The sequence below is a fragment of the Prunus dulcis genome, chromosome 1 (assembly GCF_902201215.1).
Source record: "Prunus dulcis chromosome 1, ALMONDv2, whole genome shotgun sequence".
Classification (NCBI taxonomy): Eukaryota; Viridiplantae; Streptophyta; class Magnoliopsida; order Rosales; family Rosaceae; genus Prunus; species Prunus dulcis.
Window position 1 is genome coordinate 37,123,294 of NC_047650.1, and position 11,157 is coordinate 37,134,450.

At 35.4% G+C, this 11,157-nt stretch overlaps 2 protein-coding genes across 3 annotated transcripts; both read right to left on the minus strand.

Moving 5' to 3' along the window:
• Nucleotides 1-1,587: 1,587 nt before the first annotated feature.
• On the minus strand, nt 1,588-4,365 carry LOC117638611 (agamous-like MADS-box protein MADS9). The gene is made up of 7 exons (XM_034373713.1): nt 4,037-4,365; nt 3,800-3,866; nt 3,120-3,181; nt 2,917-3,016; nt 2,780-2,809; nt 2,589-2,633; nt 1,588-1,915 (listed from the first exon to the last, which is right to left on the minus strand). Exons 1-7 carry the CDS (start codon nt 4,222-4,224, stop codon nt 1,775-1,777), a joined length of 633 nt encoding a protein of 210 aa, XP_034229604.1. The 5' UTR covers nt 4,225-4,365; the 3' UTR covers nt 1,588-1,774.
• A 2,971-nt stretch (nt 4,366-7,336) lies between these two features.
• On the minus strand, nt 7,337-10,401 carry LOC117614068. Of its 2 annotated transcripts, XM_034342749.1 has the most exons (6): nt 9,823-10,401; nt 9,671-9,739; nt 9,477-9,581; nt 9,058-9,177; nt 7,931-8,020; nt 7,337-7,847 (listed from the first exon to the last, which is right to left on the minus strand). In XM_034342749.1, the coding sequence occupies exons 1-6, from the start codon at nt 10,300-10,302 to the stop codon at nt 7,731-7,733; spliced, it is 981 nt and encodes a 326-aa protein (XP_034198640.1). In that variant the 5' UTR covers nt 10,303-10,401; the 3' UTR covers nt 7,337-7,730. The 2 variants fall into 2 exon arrangements, with proteins under 2 accessions (XP_034198640.1, XP_034198641.1); XM_034342750.1 differs by lacking the exon at nt 9,477-9,581 and having other exon boundaries at nt 9,823-10,362.
• Between the last annotated feature and the right edge of the window lie 756 nt (nt 10,402-11,157).

Genomic DNA, 11,157 nt, shown 5'->3' on the forward strand with positions numbered 1-11,157 from the left:
GGGGCATTGACGCTTCTTCCTCCTCCCCATTTAAGTTTTCTTTTTTTGGGACTCATATAGAGAGAGAAAGGGATAACTAGTTAGTAAGTTAGTACAAAACTAATTACTTGTGTGGGCTTACTCTACAATGTATGATATTATATGAACCGTTCATTGTTCATATATTTATTTAGAGATCACTTCTACAAAATTTCACATCAACAAAAAAAAAAATTGTTTTGTTATTTGACTATGATAAAATAAACAAACGAACACATTATTGCTATAAACAATGAAAAAATATTCACAATAAGAACAAAGTTGCAAAAAGATTTTCGATGTAGGTGAATTTTTACAAAAATGATTTTTGAAAGAGAAGTTAATTATTATGATTATGTAATTGCATTATAGAGCGAATCAAAATAAGTAATTAGTATTGTATTAACTTATTAACCAGTTAATGCTTAATCGGCAGTGATATATGGGTTTTACAGAACAAATTTATTACCTTTATTATTGATTAACATTACCGGTGGTTGTGCAATAGTTAAGAACAAATTTTTTAATATTAATTTATTAAGTATGCGAAGCGCACAAGCATATTCTTTGTGTTCATGTTAAGGGAACTTTGACAGACTTAAATTACAGAAGTACCCAATGCCGATGGTGACGTCGCTTTGACATTTGGGCTTGCAAGTGAGTATGTGGCTAGGGCTCCTTTGAAATGCATGAATAAACTGGAAAACGGCACAGACGTGTTTGTTGACTTCGGTTTGTACTGGTCATGTACACATATGGTCAGTTTTGATTTGATAAAAGAAACTTGCTAATGTTGAAAAAAATAGTTTCCAACTTAGTACTATTTTATAGGCATACTAGACTAAAAAGGAATTATAAAATAAGAATGAGATCAATTTTGAAAACTCGTTCCACTTACTTTTCTTTTTTTATACAAGAAATATTATATTTTGATATAATTTAAAAGAAGGGAGATTTGAACTCGAACCAGTAGGTAGCACATTCGAACTAAAATAAGGATTGTTTATTGGCCACTATAGAGACTTTGAAAAAAGTACATTATGACTGTTTTGAAGCCTAACTTTCAAGTTATTGTTTCTTTTTTTGGAGTACAAGCGATTGAGAAGGGGGATTACACACAAATATTCATTAGGTACTTAGGGATTTTAAACCTCTGTCTACATGAGTTGAGGTAGAAGAGCTCAACCAACCGCGCTATACCACTAATAATTTATTTATTTATGGTTAATAAAAAATACAGCATATATTTTTGTTTGGGCCTGGGATTGGGCCTGTCTATATAGCTAGTATCTTTTCTTCTTCTTTTTTGCATTCTATTACCGTATATGCTCAATATTCATTTGGTAATCAAATTAATATAAACAAAAAGGGACATATCACAAACAATTCTATCACATCTAGCATGAGAAGTTGAGAACTGATAAAAGGGCAGGAGGAGGAGGAGTACCATTTTCTCGCTCCCACAAATCCTTTCTTTTTTTCTCCCCTTTGGCATAACTTCCATCTTCGTGCATTACATGTGTAGGCTAGTATGATTTAGACCTAGCTAGGGTCGCTGTGGACAAGATGAAGAGAAATATATATAGGCAAACATATATAATTAGGTAATTTTGTAGCAAACAAAACAGTGATTATTCCACAAACCAAGTTCATGCACACACCTTAATTATTACAAGTTTCACAAATTACTTAGCTTAATACGAAAGCTTCTACTATTACAAACCATGAAAGTTGATAGCACTTCCTGACAGATGCATTACATTCTCTCCTGCAGATTTGGCTGAATAGGCTGAACACGAAAGGCAAACGGTATCTGGTTGTTGTAGTTCCCCAGCCTCTGATGATACCCATTTTCCAACTCTCTCACATTCTCTTCAATTTTCATCTCCTGTTTGTGCTACAAAAATTAAAACAAAAGATTATATCATTTATATATGAAACTGATGAGTTTGCTGCAAGTATTATTTTCGTTAGTTTTTTTTTCCTCAATGCATAAACAAATTTAAGATAAAAATAAGTGCAAATTCTGCAAATGCTAGTAATAAACCGTTCCCATATTCTGAAAATTCCATCAATGTGGTTGACAGGGAAACAAATATTACAGGTGAAACCTAAGTAGTTGAACCATGCATGTATGATATGTGTTCAATATCTTGCACAATCAAATGAATAAATACACCAAAACTTCCACATATGGTATCATGCATGTATAAAATGGATATGTATCTATGATCATGTTAATCTATGGTCAACAACAATTGAATCAGGTTAACATTTCTCAATATATTGAACCAAGAACGGACATTGTTTGTGCACTGTGGCTAGGTGATCCGTGAGTTTTGTCCCTTTTTCTAGTAATGCGCATCATGTCTATGAATTGGAGTGGGTGAACTTTATTAGAGATGTGATCTACGATGTGATAAAACTAGTTTTGTATTGTTTAAAACTGTTTGTGATGTGATTAACAGTGTAATTATATAAACCAAACCCTTTGCTTGATGCATGCTGTGCCTATGTACATATATGTGTGTGTGTGTATATATCCTGAATAGTTTTAACGATGAGTTTACCAGCTCATAAGTGAGGCGCTTATGCTCCTCTTCCAGTGCTCTTTCCTGAGACCAGCACAGAAACAATGCAACAAGTTAGGCAAAAATAGCACATGATATCATATATTATCATGCATTACTACTTCATGCCTATTGTTGTGACATAATTTAAAAAGTAAATTTAAATATACTCAAGGTATTAGTAATCATACATTTTCTCTGAGCATGTCGACGAACTTGGACTGTGACAAAAAGGCAACAAAAAATAACTAGTTAGAACCTTATATATATATATATATATATAGCAGAATCTCTCACACAAGAAATTATATTATTGCACAAGACTTGCCTGCTTGTCCCGGATACTTGCAAGGCCATTTTCAAGTGCATTCTCTAAGGCCATCAGCTCTCTGTGGGTCAAAGATGTGATATCCTCCCCCTTCAGATGCCTGCAACAACAATATATATACTTAAACATTTCCCGAGAGAGAGAGAGAGAGAGAGAGAGAGAGAGAGAGAGAGAGAGGGAGATGATGAGTGCAATTAAACTACCTGAGCTCGACTTGCATGCTGTCGTTGTCTTTCTTGACCCTATCCACTTCATTGCTGAGGTTCTGTCAGGAGTTTATTTTAATAATTTGTTGCAAAACCTTATAGTTAATTAGTTTAATTACTAGGAAAACAAAATAAAAACATTATAATTTAGTATTAAAAGAAATATAAAAACCCATGTAAAAGGGTCTATTTTCATATGCAGATCTGTTAGCAGAAAAGTGTGTATAATAAGCCGGTTTATATGCTTGTATCAGTCAAGGAACCAGAGGGTACAGAGAGAGATTTTATATGTATATTTATATCAAGAAAAGACGTTTCTTATATATTTGTGAGACATGCTTATACATGCACTCAGTTGTTTGAATTTTTTGCAAAGAAAAGGAAGGGAGAGAAAAACATTTTATTACCAGATCTGTTCATGGATGCTACATTTCACATAGTTTCAGTTTTCTTTGTCAATAAAGAAGGATAGAAAAACTATCAGAGCCGGAGAAAGAGAGCAAGTAGTACATCCTATTTGTAGATCTGCTCATGGAAATCATACTTCATGTTTCTTGACATATTTTTAGCAAAGAAAAAATCATTCTAGTTTCCATCTGGCCCAAGGAAGAACCCAACAGATCTTTGATAGCAAAAAACACAAAAATGAAGAGAGAGAGAGAGAGAGAGTATCAAACCTCATGCTTTGCATCCCATAACTTCTTCCCAGCCTGGCCATGGTACTTGTCCAAGATATCAGTCACCCTTCACACCAAGAAGAAATTAGATTCATAAAATATAAACAAAAAAAACCCTTTATTTCTTTTTTAATTTGAAGGAAACCCAGTAAATTAAAACGAAAAACCAAGAACCTAAAAAGCCAAAAAAGAAAAAAAAAAACCATGAGCAGAAAAGCATGAGCTGCAGGTTCCTACGTGACTGAAGGGCTGCAGTATTCAACCATCTTTCCAGAGCTAGCAAAGATGACAAGTGAAACCTTAGCATCACATAGAACAGTGATTTCCTTGGCCTTCTTAATGATCCCATTCCTTCTCTTAGAGTAAGTGACCTGCCTGTTGCTTGAGTTCTCAATCCTCTTAATCTCAATCTTGCCCCTCCCCATATCTCTCAATTTTCGTTTTAGACTTATCTCTCTCTCTCTCTCTCTCTTCTCCTTCTTCTTCTTCTTCTTCTTCTTTGCTTTGTGAAATGGGCAAGAGGAAAGAAGAGGAGATATATAATAGAAAAGAAGGTTCAAAAGAGAGTAAAGATGATCAGGAGAGCAATAGAGGGGCATTTCTATTCTGGGTTTGGAAGCTAAACAACTTTCATGTGGCACAGAAGTGAAGGGCTCGTTTATGGGTTGGTGACAAAGCCAAGCCAACTGCTTTCTCTTTTCTTTTTTATGTTTTCTTTTGTTTTAATCTGTGATGTTAATTTTTGATTGATATTTGATATGTGATTGGCTTTGTTAGTTTTGTTGCACCTTGTTAACCACTGGTCTCTCTCTCTCTCTCTCTCTCTCTCTCCATGACTTTGCCTCACTCGATGTTTCAGTGACTGATTTTAACTCCAAGGTTTTTAGGGTTTCCTTAATATAGGCTTAATTAAGAGTGTGAAATGGGAAAGAAGACTCTAGGACTAGGCGATATGTGTGTTTGTATTAATTGATACGTAAATGTGCAATTTTGGGTCTTGAAGTTTGTGATGGTCTTGTCTAGGGTTTTAGTGATGGAGCTAAATGAGGATAATAATCAAATCTTAAATCTTAACCATCAAATCAAAATCAATATGTGTTTTTCCTCAGCAAGTAATACTGGGTTTCTAGGTGGTAAAGCCATGGAGCAAAGAGAAGGGGACAAAGTAAGTTTTATGTGCCCTGAATACGGAGAAAGGAAAATATGATATATTTTGGTACCTCCAAGTCAAAACAGTCAAGATCATTAAACAAGACATCTATCTGGGATTTGGTCTATTTTATATGGCCTATATACACAGCTAGCTCAGTGGTTCTATGGGAAGGTTGGGAATTGGGATATGTAAAAAAGTGTTACATTTGTGGTTTGAGTAAATATTACGAATTGCAGACATGGCTTATCAAGTTGGATAGATTGAAATTGGATTTGTTTTTTATTCTACAACCGAGTTCGAATCCTTCTTCCCATAATTTAAATTAGATTAAAGTAGAATATCGTTTGTAGCTTATCAAGTTGAATAGATTGAAATCGGGCTTACTCTCCATTCTACACCCAAATTCGAATCTTTCTTCCTGTAATTTAGATTAGATTAAAGTAAAATATCATTAATATTATGAAAATAGTAAACTCAAACTTATTTGAATTGAATGAACTATTCTTACCACTTATCAAAAAGAAAAAGTAAAACTACTTTACCATCATACCTAGATTGTTTATCAAATTAGCAACTTACCCCCCAAAAAAGGAAACTTGTTTAATTAAGGAAAAAAGCTTTAAACATATAGCTAAAACTTTATCTTTACTCCTTCACATGAGGTGAGTGCATTGCACCCATATATACGAGAGTCGGAATGCATGACTCTAGCCCTCTATAAATGAAATGCATATGTAACTTTAGTCAATATGCATCAAACCAAAACACATGGGGGAGAAAAATGAAACACATTGAAAGCTCACTCTAGCCAACGGCAGGCAAACGAGATTTGCAGATACAATACAACAGTCACTACATTGAAAAATAAGAATCAATTCTTCTTAAGTTATGACTTATATGAATTAAGGCCTTAAATAGTTATAAACTATTAACTATTCACTACATGAGTATGTGGATTAGTGTTTATGTTTAAAATTAGGGTTTAATTTGTTTAGTGATATTTCTCAACACTTTATTTGGAGATGTCCCAAATTCAAACGACCTAAGACATCTTATAAAGATAAATTGTGGATTAGATTAGATAATTAAAATAAAAGACGAAGACGACTCATCATCCACATATACAGTATAAACAAGGATTAGGAGAAAATCACCTTCACTACATACCATGTTAACAGTAAGAAAGGTTCAAACTTCCAACGGGCAACAGTGAGCTACCTATGACCATTCATGATAATAATATAGCGGTAGGTACCAACAAAATGATAAAAAGGGCATTTTTAAAATTATAAAAATTAATATATAACTATATATAGTTATGCTCTCATCTGGATGTCCGTAAGTTTTTGCCATCCGAATGCTATTGTAAACAAAGAGAAAAACATAAAGAGGTCGTAGAAAATACATGACATATGCACGACAATAATATATGAATATCCACATATAGAAGAATTTCTATATATATTTGGAGTATCTTGGATTCCCTCTATATGGTACTGGACTACTAGAGAGGATCCTTTCCCCTGTTTGGCTTTCGTTGCGTTGACGGGCAAGAGTTGGGCCACGCCCCACTCAATCAATTGGTCTTAAAGGACTTTGCCCTTTATTTTAACCTGTTTGGCAACCACTTCTTTCTCATATGCTGTCTAGGGTTTCTGTTAGTACGTATTTTACTGTTTTCTAATCGGTAAAATCCCATTGCTTCCACAATTACCATAGATTTGAACATGTAAAATACAAATTCAACCTTCCAAATTCCTCAATTCAAACGTGCTACAATGAGTGTAGGTAGGTGTCAATCATTAATATAAATGGATCTTACAATGCATTAACGACTGACAATCACTCACACGCACGTAAGCAACTGCAACTAGCATAACTATAATTATAATGCACACAAAAACTGTAATTGTTAGTAATTTTTTTATAACAAATTTTAAGTGGCCTAGCTTGTGAATTTGAATTACAATCCTTGGTTTAAATATCTTTATAAAAAAATTCATTTGTAAAGAATTTGAAGTAGATTGTAGACCCATTTGTTGGACCGGATAAAAGGTGAGATTGGACTAAAATAGCATGCAGCAGAGTCCAGTTTGGGTGACTTGAAAAAGAAATCCAGTTCCGGCTGTCACATTAAAACAGATGGGCTAGGTTTTTACCCATGCCATTGCTTACTTGCAAGGGTTCTCTCCTCAAGCAAACAAACAAACAGATTCTCTTTGTCTCTTTCTAGGCTGGTAGTCTCTTCTCACGAGATCGTTTAACTGAGAGCAGCTTTTATTGCATCCTGATGAGCAAACCAAAAATTCATTTAATACTGTTTGGGGATGCTACATTCTGTAGCGCACTCGTACGAGTGATTTCTGATCGTAGATGCATGAGTCTTGTGAACAGTTAGAAATCAATCACGGGCAACCAACCCTAGTATTCTCATAATGTTTTTTTCAAAGTTAAGAAAAAAAGAACATTGGACTACTTCAACATTACAACAAGGTCAAGCTACATAAATGCTTACCTACACCACAAAGTAACTTTGATATTCTGCATCAACTCAACATTTCTACTTACTTTACAAAATTTATAGCACAAGTGCTTGCCAAAATATCAGCAACAAGGACCTTCTCATATGGAGAGCATCATAAACTCAATATTATGTGCTCAGGATAGCTAATATATCTTGAAAGTCCAACATCAACATATTTGCAGAGTCACCTCTAGGAATCCACATTTTGTTGCTCATGTGCCTTCATGATGTTATCTCTAAATTCTGCTGATGGACTAGAACCAATTTGAAACGCTGAAGTCCCGTAGCTTGCTAAGATGCCTCTCCATGTCCTGTCTGGTCTTATTCCACTCTTCCCTCTCTATCACTGTGGTGGGATCATCCTTTTCACTCTGAAATGATGGACGAGAACAGTGATTCAGATGATGAATAACAAATAAAGTTGAAGAAACCAATTTGGATCGAAGTTGGTTACCCCATGAATTATTCTGAAGGAGTTGCCATTATCACGTATTACAAGCAGGTCATGCCTTCTATCTCTGCTTCTTCCCCCTGGAACACTGACCTGTAGAATGCATAACAACCATTGAAAGAGCATAAGAAACAATTTAAAACAAGGGGGTGCTACTCCCTGAAAGTAGGGAAAATACATAATATAAGCTACATTTGATTTGACAGAGACTTTTGGTTTGATAGTCTCATACTTTGACTCACCTATGAAATATATGTAGGTGAAAATGGTAAGAATATAATGACTTTCATGGAAACCTTCAAGATAAAACCAATGATGGAATAATTTATATCACAATTTCAGGATCACAGAATCAAACATAGAAAGAAAGAAAAAAACACAACAATATATGGATAAGTGATGTGAACTCCATGTCTGACACTTTTGAAACTCAAGTTTTGCAATTCAATTATGCCATGGGGTTGCCATAGAGATAGAAGGACCTCTATGTGCAAGCACCACGGTTCAATAAATCAGATTGTACGATGATATAATTACTGATGCATACTACACAGGCCATGCCAGGGTCATAGACTTACAGTATTACACCATATGTGGGGAAAGGAGGAACACGGGAGGAGTCAAATATGAACTATAAGGCTCTTATACAGTCACAGCATTATCAGACCAAAACAAAATAAAAAGATGCACAGCATTAGGGCAGAAAATAAAGAAAATGGAATTTTCTACATTTTGGTATCAGATGTAGTGAAAAATTCAAAGAGAACTATACATTTTATCTTAAAGACAAATCCCACTTGGTTTAGTCAAGGTCCAAGACATAAGACGTGAGAAACATGGGTCTCAAAAATTAAAATGTCCTCTACTGATTAATAATTTTGCCGGTATTCTTTTGTAAGGATCAAAAGTAAACTCCAATGACAAGAAAAACTTGTAACTAGTAAAAGACGCTGTCAATTTCTTAACAAACTCACATAAAGAAACGTGTAAGCAATATTATTCATCTAAGCTAAAAAGGCTTTCTACAATTTAAAGAAAGGAGCAGATTGTGATACCAAAGGAATTATACACTAAAAGAAGAATCTCAAATAACAACTTGGAAAGCAAAACAGAAAAAGTAAAATTCTTACCAGAACTTTTGCTCTGCTAATAGATTTTGTTTTGGAATCAATCACATAAATCTCCTCAAAATCCAGAACAAAATCAGGGTCGCCCAACCTCCGGTTCCTGTAGTGCTTTGTCAAGTAAACCTGAAACAAAAAAAGTAGCCTGGTGAATGATTGCTACTGCTAATAAGAGACACCCATTTATCAAAGAAGACTAAAAACAGGAACACCATCCATTGGGAAAAAAACCCACCTATCTTAAAGAAGTTCAGTGCAACATTGACCACCAATTATCCTATCCTGTTGTTGTAATGTTAACTGCTACACTAGAACCATTTTTGCGCAATCAAATTGCAATTGTTTCCATTCTACGGTCCTACCGTCCTACCCATTACAGAGTTGCACAAAATGAAATCAAATTCATAGTTCAATTCAATCAATACCTTTAAAACGTCCCGCTCAGACTTATACAATGGATCTCTAGGAGCATCAATTGGTGGCTCTGTCACATTGTAGCAGCTAAAATCACTCTTGGCACAGCGAATGTACTACAAATTTAAAGCAAGCAATGATTAAACAAAATGAACATCAAATTGGGCCTTAATAAATCATAATTAAGCGTACAAATTTAGAGTACCTTCTGAGGCATTGGAGCTAAAACCCTGGGAATTGCATAAACATCTGTGTCCGGAGGAGTAACATACATCTACATTAAGTATTTATAAGAAACTTAATTTTCTTACTGAAAATCAAATTAAAATCGAAAAAAATAAAGCAAAAATTACACACCTCTCTGAAATCATAGACGTCGTTATCGGGATCGGGGGGCTTCCTTATGAAGAAATCGCAATCGAGCAAGCTAATCTTGTGAAACTCGTCTTCGTTAATCCGATAATCGACGACCATCTCTGAGTCCCAGCCTTGCGTAAACACAAAGCTCTTGCTCTGCACCATGGCGATGTCCTCTTCGCCGTTGGCGGCAGCAACGGCGGCTGCGGCGGCAGCGAGGGTGTCGTACTCAATGTCGAAGTCCTTCTTGTTGTCGACTTCCTCGAGCTCTTCGTCGTCCATGTCATAGTCATCGGGGCCTGCGCTGTCACCGTCGCCGTCGTCGGCCCGGACGAGGAAGGATGGGGTGTTTGGGGACGGGGATAGGACTAGGCGGTGTTTGGGGAGGGGTTTGGGCTTGAGGGAGCGGAAGGGGAGGAGGAGGAGAGGGGTGCGTGTGGAGAGTGGTGGTGGAGAGAGGACGAGAGCGGTTGCTCTCATGGCTTTTGTGGTTTTTCAAAGGTTTTGGATGAGGAAATGAAGATTGAAGATAACAGCGCGCGCTGCGTATCTAATTATCGCGGTATCAGCTTATCAGGTTTTGAATGTGATTCATAATATTGCATTATTATTTTTTTGTTAAACAAAAATTGAAGAGCTAACTAGTTAGTAATTGGGTATAGTGCTAATTAGTTTATGTATATTCGAAGTTTTTTTTTTTGGGTACAGGAATAGTGAATATTTTATTTTTAAACTCTTCATTCATGAGTTGTTTTATTCAAATAAAAATTTATTTAGGCATTTGATGGTAAATATTTCATTGTTGCGAAAAACATTATCTTCATTTATTTATTTGAGTCACAATTTACGTGAGTGACAGCTTAAAAATAAATAAGTGGCTCATTTGGGTAAAGTTGTACAAAAGTTATTGACTAGGACACCAAGTATCTAGAATCGTGGCCCTAACACATTTGGTAAGTCAAACTGAATTGGACTATTTCAATTGTTGTTTGGTATGTCGGAGCTGAACTTATTATATTGGACAACAATATAACATATTTGTATTACAAATCTCATATAAATGGGCATGACTCATAAGTATTCACTTTGACTCAACTCCAATTCATTTAAAGTCGAGCCACCAAATGAGCCTCATACCTTAGACTTTGAACTTGAACTATATACCATCACTCAAAATCTGACTCTAAAGATAGGCTTGAGGTTCATATATGAGACCCTATAATTTGGACCTTTGACCCAAACCTAGTATTAGGATAGTAGACTTATATTCGTGACCTAATACCTCGACCATGTCTCCTGGACTTGGGATTGAGGACCCAAACTTGGGGTCTTGAA